Raw genomic sequence first — 14759 nt, 5'->3', positions numbered from 1 at the left:
TAGTGGTGAGCATACCTTGGTGATAAACAAAACACCTAAGGTGAATCAACAAATAAAAGTAATAAATATGAACCAATCAATGTATCACCAAGGGAGGGATCAACAATATTTTGTGATGAGATTTTATGTAAGCAATGATACAACTATGCTATGAGTAGTTGATTAGTTATACCATAAGTCGTTGATTAGCAATACTCCTAGCCATTGTATTGAGTCAGTTGGATGATTGATTTCCAGCACATATGAGGCAGCTACCAAGGTTTCTATCATGTCAGAAATACATTGAAAGTCTTACAAGTAAACCATCTAGAAAATATCTTCTAGTACCAATATCATCCCATCTTGGTGATCACCTGGTTGTCTCATTGTATATTACTTACATGGTGAATGCTTGTGGGAAACAATAAAGAATTCCTCGAAAAACATTTGTGTCTCTCTTCATAGTTGAGCCTGCCCAATTTTAACTCGGGATACTATAAAACACTTTCCTACAGTAAACCTCAATTGCTTTTCTCACACAATTGGCATTCTTTGATTATTTCAATTTGTATCTTTGTTAATCTTATAAGTTTCTGCTGGGTCTTTCTCACCAACTCCCTACTTAAGACTACTGTTTTATGTGAAACTAACAGTTTATAATTTATAAACTAGAAGATTAGCACTTACTGTGCATACTTTGTATACTATCCAGGCTTATCTCAAATATAAAAGGTATTAAATGAAACAACTTCATTCCGTGATCATGGGACACATTTATGGAAGCTGAAAGACTTCATGATGAATTTAACTAAATTTTATAATCAATGATGTCTAGGAAATAATTGTTATAAGTCAAGAGGTGGATCCACTCCAACCTCCTAACTAAAGCAGTGATAAGGCAAAAATCAATCACTTTATCAATAGCACCAAGATACTAAATCAAAACTATCTTTTATTCTTAGGCTAAAATATAAATTATATTGTAAAAGATTAGTGTATTTTCTGTGCTTCAACTAAATCAAAACTCCACAAGAAATCTAAAAATACAATTATCGTACTGTAATGTCCTCACTTTGAAATAAAATTTAATAATAAATAATAATAAAATTAACTAAGTTAATGAATGGTCAAAAGACATGAAATGAAAAGTTGTGACTCCCTCAAACATGAGATATAAAAGGGAGAAGAGAATTGTTGACATGCGTTTTGTGACCACGTGCAACACAGAATAAAGTTTTCCAATGGTCACTTTACTCTCTCTTGATCAAAGTTCAATTGTATGCTAAGATTGCAATAAGTTCAAACAATTGACTCCAAGGTACCGATTATGCAATGGATGTGACTTAGTTGGCTTGATGTGATATGTCGGTGATCCAAGGGGGCTTATGTTTGGATCGTTCTTTCACTTCTTTGTTGTGGTTGGAACTTCATCGGATACAGCAATTTTGTGATGCTTCTACTTCGAATGAACTAAACTGGAATGGACTAAAATTAAAGGGGAAAGGGTTAGAAGGATCTAAATCTACTCCTAAGGGCAGTTATATCAATAAATAATGCTCTAATGGACGAATTCCAAATAAACCAAATTCTACTTTGCCAAGATTAACTACAACTCCACAAGAACTGGTGCAATGTTCCAAGGATGTTGAAGGACTTTCACATCGAGAAAGTGCATTTGAATACCCAAAACAGCGCAATCCAAACGACTATCCTCAATCGAACTTAGCACAAATTTAGTGGCTCAGGGTAACTGTACATTGCAACTTATTATCGACAAGATGCAAAATGTATGAGTTGTGGAAATTCATCAAACACCATTACATTCTCCATTGAAATCAAAGCACTACTCTACTACTCTAAGTGAGGAAGGTGAAACCATGCAAGTTTTGAAAGATAACTTAAGTGAAGACCATAAGAGAACAATGCATCACTATTATTATCTCAAAAACTTATCGCAACAATTTCATACAAATCTCCCTGCTTTACAAATGATGGGGTCACCCCTTATATAGGCCTCAAGCCATGAGTACATGCAAAATCCTAATTAGGGTTTGCCCTAAAAGATTCCACACACATGATGCAACAAGGTAGGAATATTCATTAAATGCCCATTCTACCCACTAACAATAAATTCCTACATGCCCAAAATGGCGTCCACTTGTGCATTAAATGTACAATTTTCCATCAAATCTACCCAATACATCATAAATGTAATAAATGTCCCTCCATGCAAAATTGCCCATGATGCCATAAATGCACCATCATCTCCTAAATGCAACGGCTACATGCAAAAAGATGCTCCACTACTCCAGCATGTGTTGACCTAGCCACCACTTGGTCAAATATTCCAGCCATGCATGCGCCACTATGCCTTCATGTACTCAATAGATTCTCACCATGCAAATGGACCCCGTTGTCATAGGAACTTCCATAATTTTTTGGGTTGTGCTTCATTAATATGGAATATTCTCTTTGCATGTGACCAACTCGTCCTTTACAAGAATCTTTCCATTTTAAATTTTCAAAGGAAATTTCGAAAGATTTTTCTTTCCTTAACGAATTTTATTGTTTTATCCACTTGGAAAGATTTTGTGATCATCTGAATTTTTGGAGAGAGAAAATTTTGTCCAGGAAGAATTTTTTTTGTTCTTTTTGAATTCATCTTGTTCCAATGGAGATTTTTTCATAAATTTTTGACATTTCCTATCTTTTAGGAATTTTTTCAAATTTGAGTTCCAGATCTTAGGAGAGAGAAAATTCTCTCTTGACCAATTTTGCCATTGCCTTGAAATTTCTTCAACATTTGGGTGAATTTCCATGCCTAAGGAGGATTTTTTATTTTCTGTCCTGAAGGGATTTTTCTTTCCTCCTTATCTATCCTTGACTTAATTCCCCACGCCCCTCTTCCAACTTCTTCCTGGGGCGTGGAATTGACCTTGTGGAGGAAAATCTTCATCTGGAAAGGAATTTCTTCCTTACCCTTGCTTCAACATGTATTTCTTGTCTTAGGCGCCAATTACACCATGCTAGAGAGCTATCTTGACCCTATGGAGCACTTTTTTGTCTTTGGAATTATTCCTCCATACCTATATTTTGGCACCCCTTTCTTAACCTAGGCATGGATTTGATGTCCTGGAGGAATTTTACTTTTAGTTGCTTTTCCTTCCTGCCTCCATTCTGGCGCTCCCTTACCTGACTTGGGCACTGAAAACACATGCAACAAGATTTTTGGTCATGGTGGAATTTTACTCCAAACCCTCAATTTGGCACCCATTCCCTGACCAAAGCACCAAAAGCATGTGATGCAGGAATTTTAGGTGTGGAGAAAAATTCCTCCACACCCCCATTCTAGCACTCTTCCTCACACTTGGGCCCTAATTCGTAGTGGTGTAGGAAAATGTGTTGACAACCCCAATTTGGCACCCTACCTCATACATGGGCACCATTTAGACCATGTGCAGGATTTTGGTCTTGGAAGGAAAATTCCTCCAAGACCTTGTTTTGGCACCCACCTTCCTTAGGATGCATTTCTTTGGTGAAAAATTCTTGCTTGGCTTCTATCCAGACAGTCATTTTTCGATCACATTCTAGATTCGGGACTCCACATTTGGATTGAAGTGATTTGTTTGCCTTGGAAGATTTTTCAATGTCTTTCCACTTCTAAAATGAATGCCATACTTAGCCATTTCTTGATCAGTAGCCTGCTTTTTCAACTTTCCGAATTTAGACAAATATTCAGGAATGCTCAGACTTCAGTGTCGAGACCCCTACCTGTGAAGGACCTGCCCAAAATAAACTTACTAAAAATAGTAAGTACTTCAAAACATCAAAATCAAGGCAAATCAGGACAGGATAACACTTACTAAAAATAGAAAACTGCTAAAAATAGTAAGTTTGATTTTTGGCAAAATAAAGACAATCCAGGAGGCAATGAAATACCCTAAAAAATAGGAACTTTCTAAAAATAGAAAGGTGCTCAAAATTCGCTCAATTTCACTGGTAGTTTCCTTGAAGGATGTGGATTTCATTGCAACGTTCAGTTTTTCCAAAACCCTAAGGAAAAGACCTCAAATCTAAGTCTGGAGGGTGAAACCCTAAAATGGATCAAACGAGTTCTAGACTTAGTCAAATTTGCTCAAACGACTCGCAGACTTGATCAAAATTCATCAAAACACTTGTAGACTAGGGAGACCGAAAGGATTACCACGAAAAAGCACAACAAACCAAAAACCAAAAGACCAAGAGGACCTAAAAGGTAGGGGTCCCCATTTGGAATGGGGGGATGTGTGATTAGGTCACAACAAGAACCTCAATTGAGGGGGGATAATTTGGAAATCAGAAGTGCAGATCTGATTTAAATAAGAAGTGTAGATCTGATTGTGAAAGGTTGTGTCCCTTTCAAAGGGCAGAAATAATGAAGAGTTGCACTCTTTCAAAGGGAGCTAATGGTGAAAGGGTGTCTCTCTTGCCAAAGGGCATACATGATGAAGAGGTGTGACCTCTCCCTCACATTGAGAGATATAAAGGAAAGGAATCAAAAGCATCCAGTGACATCACCATCAATCAAATCACATCAGAACTGTTATTAAGTTGCAGGCAGTAACATCCTTGTTCTTGGTGGTATGCATGGGGATGTGCTTAATATGTGCGCTTAATATATGAAGTCTGATAATGTTCTTACGCAGAATTTAATAATGATAATAAGATAAACTGCAATATGTATGACAGTCATACTTAATTTCATATACATTCATAATACATGACAGTTTATTATATTAGTGGCCTAGTCTTAATTCACCTACTAAATCCTATGAGGGGATAGGTTGGTGTGTGTAGGGAAAGGCAAGTAAGCCCATCACAAGTGATGGTGAGCCCAAGATGGGCAGTGACGTAGTCCTGGGTCTTGAGGAGCCTCTTTGTAGTTGGTGTCAGCGCCCTATGACAGTAAATCCCCATCCCTCATTAGGATTAGGAAAGAAGCTAAGATAGGATTTACTGTATTGAATGTTGAATGTGTTATAACTTATGACTACTAATCTGTGTAATAGTTTAAGAAATATGAATTGAAGCATAATAATGTATAGTAATGTGTGTTAATTCATTGGGAAACATGTAGCCTCTTAGTAGGGAACATTACACATACACTCAATGTATGAGTCCAAAATGACAAGTTCTCAATGATACTAGTATGGAAGGCTCTCATCCACTTGAGATAGAAACTTGCACCCATCTCTCTATCCTTTCCACAATATCAACTATTTCCATTGCATGTGTAATGCCTCTGCCATAAAATATAAAACATAACAGTTTATTCCCAAATCGCTACCTTATCGTCATTAAAAGTATCGAATAAAGGACAATGCTTACATAGAAAAGGAATAGTTATTTATCATATTGGTCAGCAATTCCCTTGGTTAAAATTAATTATCCTTAAACACAAGCAAAGCAGCAATCCCAAATTCATGAGATGTCAAGCATGCCACCCCGAGACAGATGGACTTCTACCATGCTCGTGGGACAGGGAGTGTTGAGGACCAAAAATTCAGTCATGCCCTGGGCTTGAGGGGTCTTATCCAATATGCCACTTTGAGATGGATGGACTAGAGATCTTGCCATGCTCATGGGCTAGGGGGTGTTGAGGACTTGAAATCCTATCATGCCCCTAGGCTTGGTCGAGGAAGACGACCAACCTCCAAGGTGGACTAAGAGATGGTGCGGACCTGAAATCCTACCATGTTTGTAGGCTAGGGGGTATTGAGGATCAGAAATCCAATCATGCCCCTGGGCTTGAGGGCCTTCTCAAGTATGCCACCCCAAGATGGATGGACGGGAAATCCACCCATGCTCTCGCAATATAAGGACAACTATCCTTGAGATTGCAGTTTGCAAATATTCCCAATGAATTCCTAGTACAATTGATTATAGGAATACACCTTGATCAAAGTAGTAATTATATACATGTTGTATTAAATTAGATATTAATGATGAATATATATTGTTTTAATGTCCTAATATGAGTTTCTAGTGACTAATGGTGTGTGCAGGCCTAAATCAGAAAAATCCCAAAAGATACCTTATAGTTGGCAATTTTTTTATTTTTTTTAAGCAAAAGTGGCAAGCCACTATAGTTGGCAATTTTATTGTAAGTTTATATCAATATATAATGCAATTCTCATCTTAAGTTGGAATTACTGATTTAGGACTAAATTTGGTTAAATTCCAAAAAGGGACATTACAGCATGGAAATTTGATGCAATACCAGGTAAGTTAAATTCATGTTAAAAAATGCATAGTGTAGATTCAGTTCCATTAAGCTGATTTGAATATCATCAATGCTTCCAAATGCATTTATGCTTAAAATGTACACATTTACATAATCTCATTTTAAAACTTTAATTCAAAGTTTGGTTAAACATCAAAGTCTAGCTTAAGAAACAATCACATAAATCCATGTTTTCCACCATCCTTATTTGGCATATTGTACACCTCGCTTACTGTGATTACTTAACAAATAGCATCAATCTGGAGGCAGGGTAAGAATATGAGAGATTACTGAATCAATACCAGAGAGCTATCTCCATTGATGTCATCTTGCGGTGGCTGTTGGGGAACCAATCTTGAAGAATTCAAATTTCCAGAGGGCATTCCCAAAGGAACCCCAAGTTCACAGCGGTTGAAGGGACGTCTGTTGTCTTCCAGGCGGGGCCATACTGGAGGTACCATGTTCGCAGGTGAGGTTTGAGGCACTGTTGGACCAACTTTAACCTGATAGACTACCCTTGTCCGTGGCCATTCAAGCTGAATATCAATCAATCACCGCAAATAAAATTTTATCAGTGATTATGTCATATAGGGAAAACAAAAAAGGAAGAATTCTAGATCAATGAACCGTTTATATGCATGACACAAATAACAACTACTGTAGAAATGAACATGTGCATGGAAAATAGCATCCTAGAGACTGTCACCAAGGCTCCCTTTCATTTATCTGCATAGTGACTAGTAAAGAAACTAAACTCAAAGATGGTTTTCTTACATAACAAACTACCAGTAAGAAAAACAGAAAATCTCCCATCAGTTCTCATGAGCATATTAAAGACCAGAGCAAATCAGAGGGAAGAAATGACTTACTTGATCTTTAGCCATATCCTCTCCCCACTCAATCTGAAGCTTCTTTAATAATAGCACAAGCAAACTCTGCAAATCAAGGGGAAACTCAGGGGGGAACAGCTTTTGGAGTTCCTCTTCACCAAGGTTCTCATGAATACACTTCCGAATCAACATTCGCAGGCATGCTACAATCTGTATGAAGTAGATATCACCATCCAACCAAAATAATGAGTGCAGAAATAGATATGCTGACAACAACTTGTGTTCATTTACATTTACTAACTCCAAAGTAAACCGACCTTAAGAAAAATTATTTAGTCCATGCTAGTCATCAATCATCACATAATGGAAACAATTTGGTTTTGCAATTCTTTGTCTGATTTCCCTTTGTACGATGGAGAAACAATCAAGGTTTGATATTGGATGTATATACGCAGAACCAAAAGAGAGAATTTATAATCTCAAGGGAACTTAACGAGCTTAATGATGCAAAAAATGAAGTCTGTTTTAGCCTTGACTCTCTCAAAGCCAAAAGTAGCAACCGAGATCTTCTATCAAATTTTTAGCATTCTTCTAATTGATGATGAGCATCAATCAGTAGCAAGTAAAAATCACTAATTTCCTCAATTAAGTCAGCATTAACGTGTCTATCAAACTACAAAATAATAGTATAAACTATAAATAGGCCACTTGGCAAAATTCAACAAGCCCAAGAATTACGTAAGTGGTCTATTTTAAGATAAATTTTCAGATCACCTTACAAAGTTAAAATGATGCCATATAAATTAATCTTAATTTTGGACTCATATAAGTAACTTCTTTCTCGTGAAACCATTTTCTGAAATTATCTGTGAGGTTACATTTAGATGTTATCCAAATGTTCCATTTAGTTTTCTAATCACCTCATCTGATTTTGCAGCATGGACAAAGCTTTTTCAACATCTGGATAATATCTTTTGGTTGCTTGATGCAACCTCATATCCCTTGATTTCAAGAGGTTCAAACTCATCCTCTTCTTTGCAATTAAAATCGAAAGCCGCCAGCCCATTTAACCCTCATTTTGGCAATCAAAAAAATGTTTAAAAGAGGCCTTGACCACAAAGGGCTGTGAACAGTATATCCTTAACAAAATGTAGTAACACATGATGTAAACTGCTTTGGCTCTAGATTTTCTATTCATTACAGTCATTTTTCAGACTGAGATTTTCCCTTTCTCCCCTGTACATTCTTCAATTTTGCCTTATTTTCCTCAGCATATGCTAGCTATTAATAAACCTGATGGTTTATACATGATATTAAAAACATGAATGTTTCAAAGAAAATACTTGTCAACAAGATTGTTTGTTTTATTAAATACAAAAAAGGCTGCTGATCATAGAAATTGCCTTGGCTTCCACTCTCCAGCTATCTTTCAACTCTGAAATACAATATTTTGAAGATAACCATCATTTTTCTTAATCCGTCTTCTTCTTTCTAATGTTAGGAACAAATTTCCATAGCGATCTTACTTTGTAGAATTTACCATGGAATTATGGGAATCAAAAATAACTTCAAAAAAATTATTTTCTATGACTACATGCATCGAAGTAGTTCTTTAACATATATCAAATTTAATTATTTCATAGCACTGATAGATATTCTCAGTTGCTAGCCCATGTTTATAAGGACTCTGAATTTCAGGCTCAGCTGCAAGGAAATTATACAATTTGGTATATACACTGGCCAGTGGAGTCACGCAATCTGAGTGACCTGGGATTCTACCTAGTCACAATATGAACACCCTAGCCCTACAAACAGTAAAATCCCAAAGGTCTCGCCTCTCCGTCAAGAGGGATGTCCTACCCGATTGAGCACTAGCTCAAAGGTGACATTAGTATCTCCCATTGTCATTATCATTGACATCAACTTTTATTTTGCACAATCTACTGAATTATAAGAAAAAATGAGAACTTGATAATTTCAGCTGGATCATATCCGCTTATATCCAAGTTTAAAAGTAATTCTGTAGCACGAGTACTCCTACAGGTTGTTGTGTATGCTAGTGAGGGACACTCATAGCACAAAATATACCCACTGCCAAAAGGCTCCCTGTGGCTCCAGTAGACATATGATTAGATTGTGGTACAACGATTATGGTGTGTATCCATGCATGACTTAAATTTACAGATTTTAAAGAATGCGAAGCACTATAATGCGAACTTACAGGGTCTAATTCTTCGTGCGAAGGAAGTTGGAGGAGGTCTTGCAAATGGGCTTTCTCGGCTGCATCGAGTCCAGATTTGCGGGTCCTCCATAGAGACCTCAGAATGAGTTCAATTGAATCCTGGGTTTTTGCTCTCACCAGCTTTGGTAGATGCTGAAACAGGGATTGCTCCATATCATAAGTGTTGATTAGTTATTGCGATTCGCTTGACTTATTTTGTAATGCTTTGTATGTAAGATTCTATGAAAAAATATGCTATTGAGTGGTATTTAGCTATTCTATACGAATTAGGGTGTGGAGGGCTTTTTAAAAAAAAATTGGGTGTTCTATAATGTAGTTTAAGCTTAAAAGTTTTAATCTATTAAATTTATGAAAAATTATGGTTTCTTGAATTTTATTATTTAGTATATTTAATGAATTAGAGTAAATAAATATAAAATAATTAAAAATAATAATGAATAGAAATATAAAAATTTCATATGATTGACAAGTGGTAAAAAATGTGTAATCTCTTGAGGTAATTTTTAAACCCAGTCTAATTGCACCCATCTAGAGCAAGACCTCAGCCAGTTGCTTGGCTTATTTTGGCAAGTAGTCATTGCTTAATTTTTAGGAGTAATTTGTGGAGCTAGTGGTCCATGCAACTCCTAATTTTGATGCTTAATTTTTTATGCAGTCATCTTAATTTTTTTTTTTAATTTAATTTTTTCACATAAAATTTGGAAGAAAAATTTGGTGGTAAATGAAAGTGGGGAAATTTTGGTGGCAAATAAAAGAGGAAAAAAATTTATGAAGACACCTGGCATTTTTTCCAATAAGGAATTGCTAGTTATTTTTAGCCCTCCCTTTTTTGTTATGGCCTATTTTCATTTCCTAACTTTCCCTACAATTGCTTAAATTTAATACACTTAAGGAGTAGCATGGTAAGATGAGGTTAAAGTTTTAACTAAAAAATGGGGGCTTTTATTATTGAAGAAAAGATCTATTTAATATTGTCACATTTTTGTTTTTTGTTTCATGAGACCTCCTACTGCTCCCTAATGGGAACCTACCCTTAGTCTCATTTGACTTGTAGTAGGCCCTTCCCTTATCTTGTTTGTCATTTTCTAGCATCTTTGATCGTTTTAAGGGACTTTCTCATTTCATTAATATTTTTTGCTTTTACAACAGTTGGCATTTTAAGTAAAGTTTATATCAGCTTATAAAAGTTAGGAAATAGTTGACATGAAAATGTAAAGGAAAATAAGCTTAACCCATGTAGGTCTCGAATGGGTAGTGTAGTTGGCTAAGGGCTTTGGGTTTATTCCATGTAGGTTTCAAGCTTGATTCTCTCCACCTCAATTTATCTAGTGGTGAGCTTATTTAGACACAATTTCATCAATCTAAGGGGTTATGAGGGGGCTTGCTTTGTCTAAAGTTAAACTCCAAGTCATTGGGCTAACCTGTTGATTCCTCTTAGCAAAAAAAAAAAAAAAAAATTGTGAAGAATTATATTTTTTTATCAAGCTTAATTTAAGCTAATCCAAAACAAGTAACAATTAACCTATATTAATAGTGGATGGTTATGGTGGGTATATGCAAATATAAACTAAGTGTTATTTTAAGAAATTTAATTTAATAGATAAGGATATTTAGTTCAATTATAGAAGATGAATGATTGATGGAGATTATTAGAATCTAAGTTATTTGCATTCTAGAAATGCTACCTCCTTATTTGTAGGTTGTGTCAAATCTATATTTTGTCTTGGGGTGAATCTATATCTCTAGGTATTGTTTGTGTCTATAGTTCTATCCTTGCATCACATGAATTTGATTTCTCATAATATGTGCTTGTACTCTCTGATTTGCTAAATTCACCTTTGTTTACTATGATTTAAAGAGTGGTGGTATTAGAAAGTTATCAATGTCACTAAGGTACATGTTCTCTTAGGTCAACCCCTAGAAAACTTGTGTAAAGATTTGTTGATAACAAGTAATGTGGTAGAATGATTGTTCTTTTTCATTCCTTTTAGTGCACCAAACTAAAAAATAATAATATTGATTACTTATTAACTGCTTCTAGGATGAGAGAGGATGCCCAAATATGAGAGGATGCTAAGAAAGCATGGCACCTTAAATATAAAGATATAGTTCTCGACGTAGGAAGGAGAGTTCTACAAGAGATGTGAAAGCATGATTCCCTAAATATAAGGATGTAGCCACCGATATACGAAGGATATCTCTAGAAAAAATGTGAGGTAATAAAGGTATAAATAGAATTAGGGGAAGGCACAATACTTTCCATATAAAGGATGTGGCAATGAAGGCATGATGTCTCTCATGTAGGCTAAAATGCAAATGGTGTGGAGGAAGAGAGAATGCCCCTGATGTATAGGTAATTCTATAAGTATGGCAAGCAAAATAGTCTTAATAGGTAACTTCAGAACCATAATATTGTGATATAAGGTCATGGCAAGTACCATAGGCATAATGTGTGTAAACAAACATGACTAACATAAATAATGCATCACAGTAACAATATGAAGGACAAAAGAAAATAAAGATGCATAAGGAAACTAGTAGGAAAAAAATAGGTGAAAGAACAAATCGAGTAAAGGAATAAAGGAAAAGGAAAAGATAAAGGCATGAATGGAAGAAAAGAATATGTAAGCAAACATAGAAGGAAATATGGCAAGCAAGAAAAAATGAGAAGCCAAAATGCCCTCAGGTGGGGAAATATGAAGTAGAATGTAGAAAGTGAAATGAGAATGGAAAGCACAACAAAATAAGGCCTACTTAAAAAGGTCAAGGCCCAAAAATGATAAGAAAGTAAATAAAAAAATTGGCTAGTGGGAACTTTTTAATTGTGTTGTTTTGAAGATTTAAGGAAAGGATTATAAACCATGGATTCTACTTCTCATATGGATACTAATAAATTCAGTGATACTAGATATGAGATGTGAAATTTGAAGATGGGATGTCTCCTTTAAAAAAAATAATGGTTATATTTTTTACAATAAAAGAGAACTTATAACATATTTGATGAAGATTGATGAAAACTAGACAAAAAGGCATGAGAAACTAAACAATTGTGTCTTGTAAATTTTGAAATCTAAATTTTTTTAGATGAGACTACCACACAAAATTTATGGAAGGGGATGTTGGTTTTCATAATTGATTACTTGATTATCTCTATAAAGTTGCTATCTTCAATTATCAAGACTCTCGTATCAGTAGCCAACAAATAGGTGACAATGGCTTGTTCTCCTCTACACTTTAGGCTCTACTAGACATAAGGGGTATCCCTAACTTCAACATCTAAAATGTTTAATCTCTACACATTGGCATACTAATTGGAGTAGAATGTTCTCACACTTATATTAAGATTTGAATGGATCTTATCTCAAATCTAAATCCTTAATATTTATCTTGTCCAGCACCTTGAGAACATGGAACAACTTGAACACCTAAAAGGAAGTAAAAGTGTTTGTTTTCTGATTTTAAGGTTTAAGAATCTAGTTTTTGAACTAGGATATACCCTCATGTCAATGCTTATCCCAAGTAACAGAGTCAAACCCTACATGCAAGTGCCTTCTTTTTTACAACAACACTTCATACTTAGAGGATTGGTAATAGTAATATTGTTGCATTGCCACAATATATCTAGGAAAGGGTATTATTTGCATCTCTTCTAAAGGATCCTTTAACACCATGCGCATTCCACCATATCTCATTTAAAGCATGTTTAATACATTACTTGAATAGAAGCAATAAACTAGGTATACCATATAGAAAATATGTATTGATAAGGTCATAATGTTGATCAGGTTGAAAGCACTAGAATTCTGAGAGAGGGGGGGTGAATCGGTATTCCCAAAGATTAAAACTTTTCTTCACAATTATAACCTTCCATTTTAATATCAAACAAACTTGATTGGAATAAAGCAATTAATGCAGACTAATCATGAAGAACACAACCACAAGATAAACATCAGAATTTATATGTGGAAAACCCCAATGGGAAAAACCACGGAGAGTGTTAACTCTCAAGAGAATATGACTAGTTTTATTTGTGTTTACAAAGAGAGGTGGCTCATTGCCAGATTACAAAAATGGCTCATTGTCGGACTACTCACTACAGATACAATAAAGAGATGGCTAACTGTCGAAATGCTCAATGCAAGTAAAAGGGTTGAACTAAAAGGGATAGCATCTCCAAATGCATGGGATCATTTCTAAGGTTAATCTTAGATTACAAATATCAAACTTTACAAAAAATTCAGTTAGAGATCTCTGCACAATTGTCCTGCTACATGTCTAATAAAGGACTACTACACCACTACAACACTATATCCTTTTGTTGTTCGCAACACACACTTCACACATTGCTATCTTTGCTACCAACTTTCAAACATCACACACCTTCAAACACTTAGTCTTGTTCTTCTCTATTTCCTTGCTTATGCTACTACATATGTGTGTGTGTGTATCAGAGAGCACAAATACAAAATCGTGTGTCACCTAATCCCAACACATTATTAATATGCTCATGTTGGCCTCTGCAAGACTTATACAAGCTTCCTTTACATACTCTGATTGCCAATGCATACACCGAGATTATTGGAATGGAGCAGGGTCATCCGGTCCCAAGAATACCGATCCATTATCACAAAATCAAGTTGAATATCTCCAAAATGTAGATTACATGCATACCAAGAAAACCATAACATAAAACTTAAAGAGATACTTTTGACAATTATCGAAGTGGCTAACATCGAGACACATAGCTGATTTCGAGATTAATGAGAACTCCTAACACTAGGATAATGAGAACTCCAAGAAACCTCAAGACTCATCATCCACAACACTGAACTGCACATATTGATTACATGCAATCCTCACATATAACACTCACAACATCCATAACATCCAGACCAATGTTCAGACCACATACATTGTTTGGTCAAAACCAGATAGTTAGTTTGACATCAATGACAACATTATTAACACAATTCTAACAATCCCCAACAATCTCCCCCTTTGTCATTGATGGAAAAACATATTCAAAACATAACTGAGCACAACTCCCCTTATGCAACTCCTCAAATCCATATTCTTTTCTCCCCCTTTTGACATCAAGGACAAAGGATGCCTTTGATGAAAAAGAAAAGAAAGAACAGATATATACACCCAAAAATATCAAAACTTAAATATCACATCAGAACTTTCAGCTGCTCTTCTTCGGAAATATAAACTTGTATTTTTCTTTTAGATCTAAAAGAAGAACTTCCCAAGAATGTGTAGCCAGTTTGATACTTACTGAAATACTTATACACTTAACTAAAAGATCAACTGAATTCAAAAAAATTATCCAGAGAAAATGGATTTTTCTCATACTCGACTGCACTCTCAAGCAATGCTAAAAAATGCTCTAGCTTAGCTTCAACAATCTCCTTAACTTTCCAAAACATGCTCACAAAGTCTTCTT

General features: G+C 35.3%; 1 protein-coding gene across 3 annotated transcripts in view; it reads right to left on the bottom strand.

The window, feature by feature from the left end:
- The window catches only part of LOC131036464 (uncharacterized), a 130204-nt gene extending 120649 nt beyond the window's left edge, over nucleotides 1-9555 (bottom strand). The window contains exons 1-3 of one of the 3 annotated variants that reach the window (XM_057968357.2): nucleotides 9293-9555; nucleotides 7111-7281; nucleotides 6544-6777 (exon numbers count right to left, since the gene is read on the bottom strand). In XM_057968357.2, coding sequence (XP_057824340.1) covers nucleotides 6544-6777; nucleotides 7111-7281; nucleotides 9293-9466 — 579 coding nt within the window. In that variant the 5' untranslated portion in view covers nucleotides 9467-9555. The remainder of the gene's footprint in view (nucleotides 1-6543; nucleotides 6778-7110; nucleotides 7282-9292) is intronic. The other 2 variants (XM_057968359.2, XM_057968358.2) reach the window with 2 other exon arrangements.
- Between the last annotated feature and the right edge of the window lie 5204 nt (nucleotides 9556-14759).

This window comes from Cryptomeria japonica, chromosome 7 (genome assembly GCF_030272615.1).
Source record: "Cryptomeria japonica chromosome 7, Sugi_1.0, whole genome shotgun sequence".
NCBI classification, from domain to species: domain Eukaryota; kingdom Viridiplantae; phylum Streptophyta; class Pinopsida; order Cupressales; family Cupressaceae; genus Cryptomeria; species Cryptomeria japonica.
The sequence above is the reverse complement of the archived record's forward strand: the minus strand, read 5'-3'. Positions and strand labels throughout refer to the sequence as shown.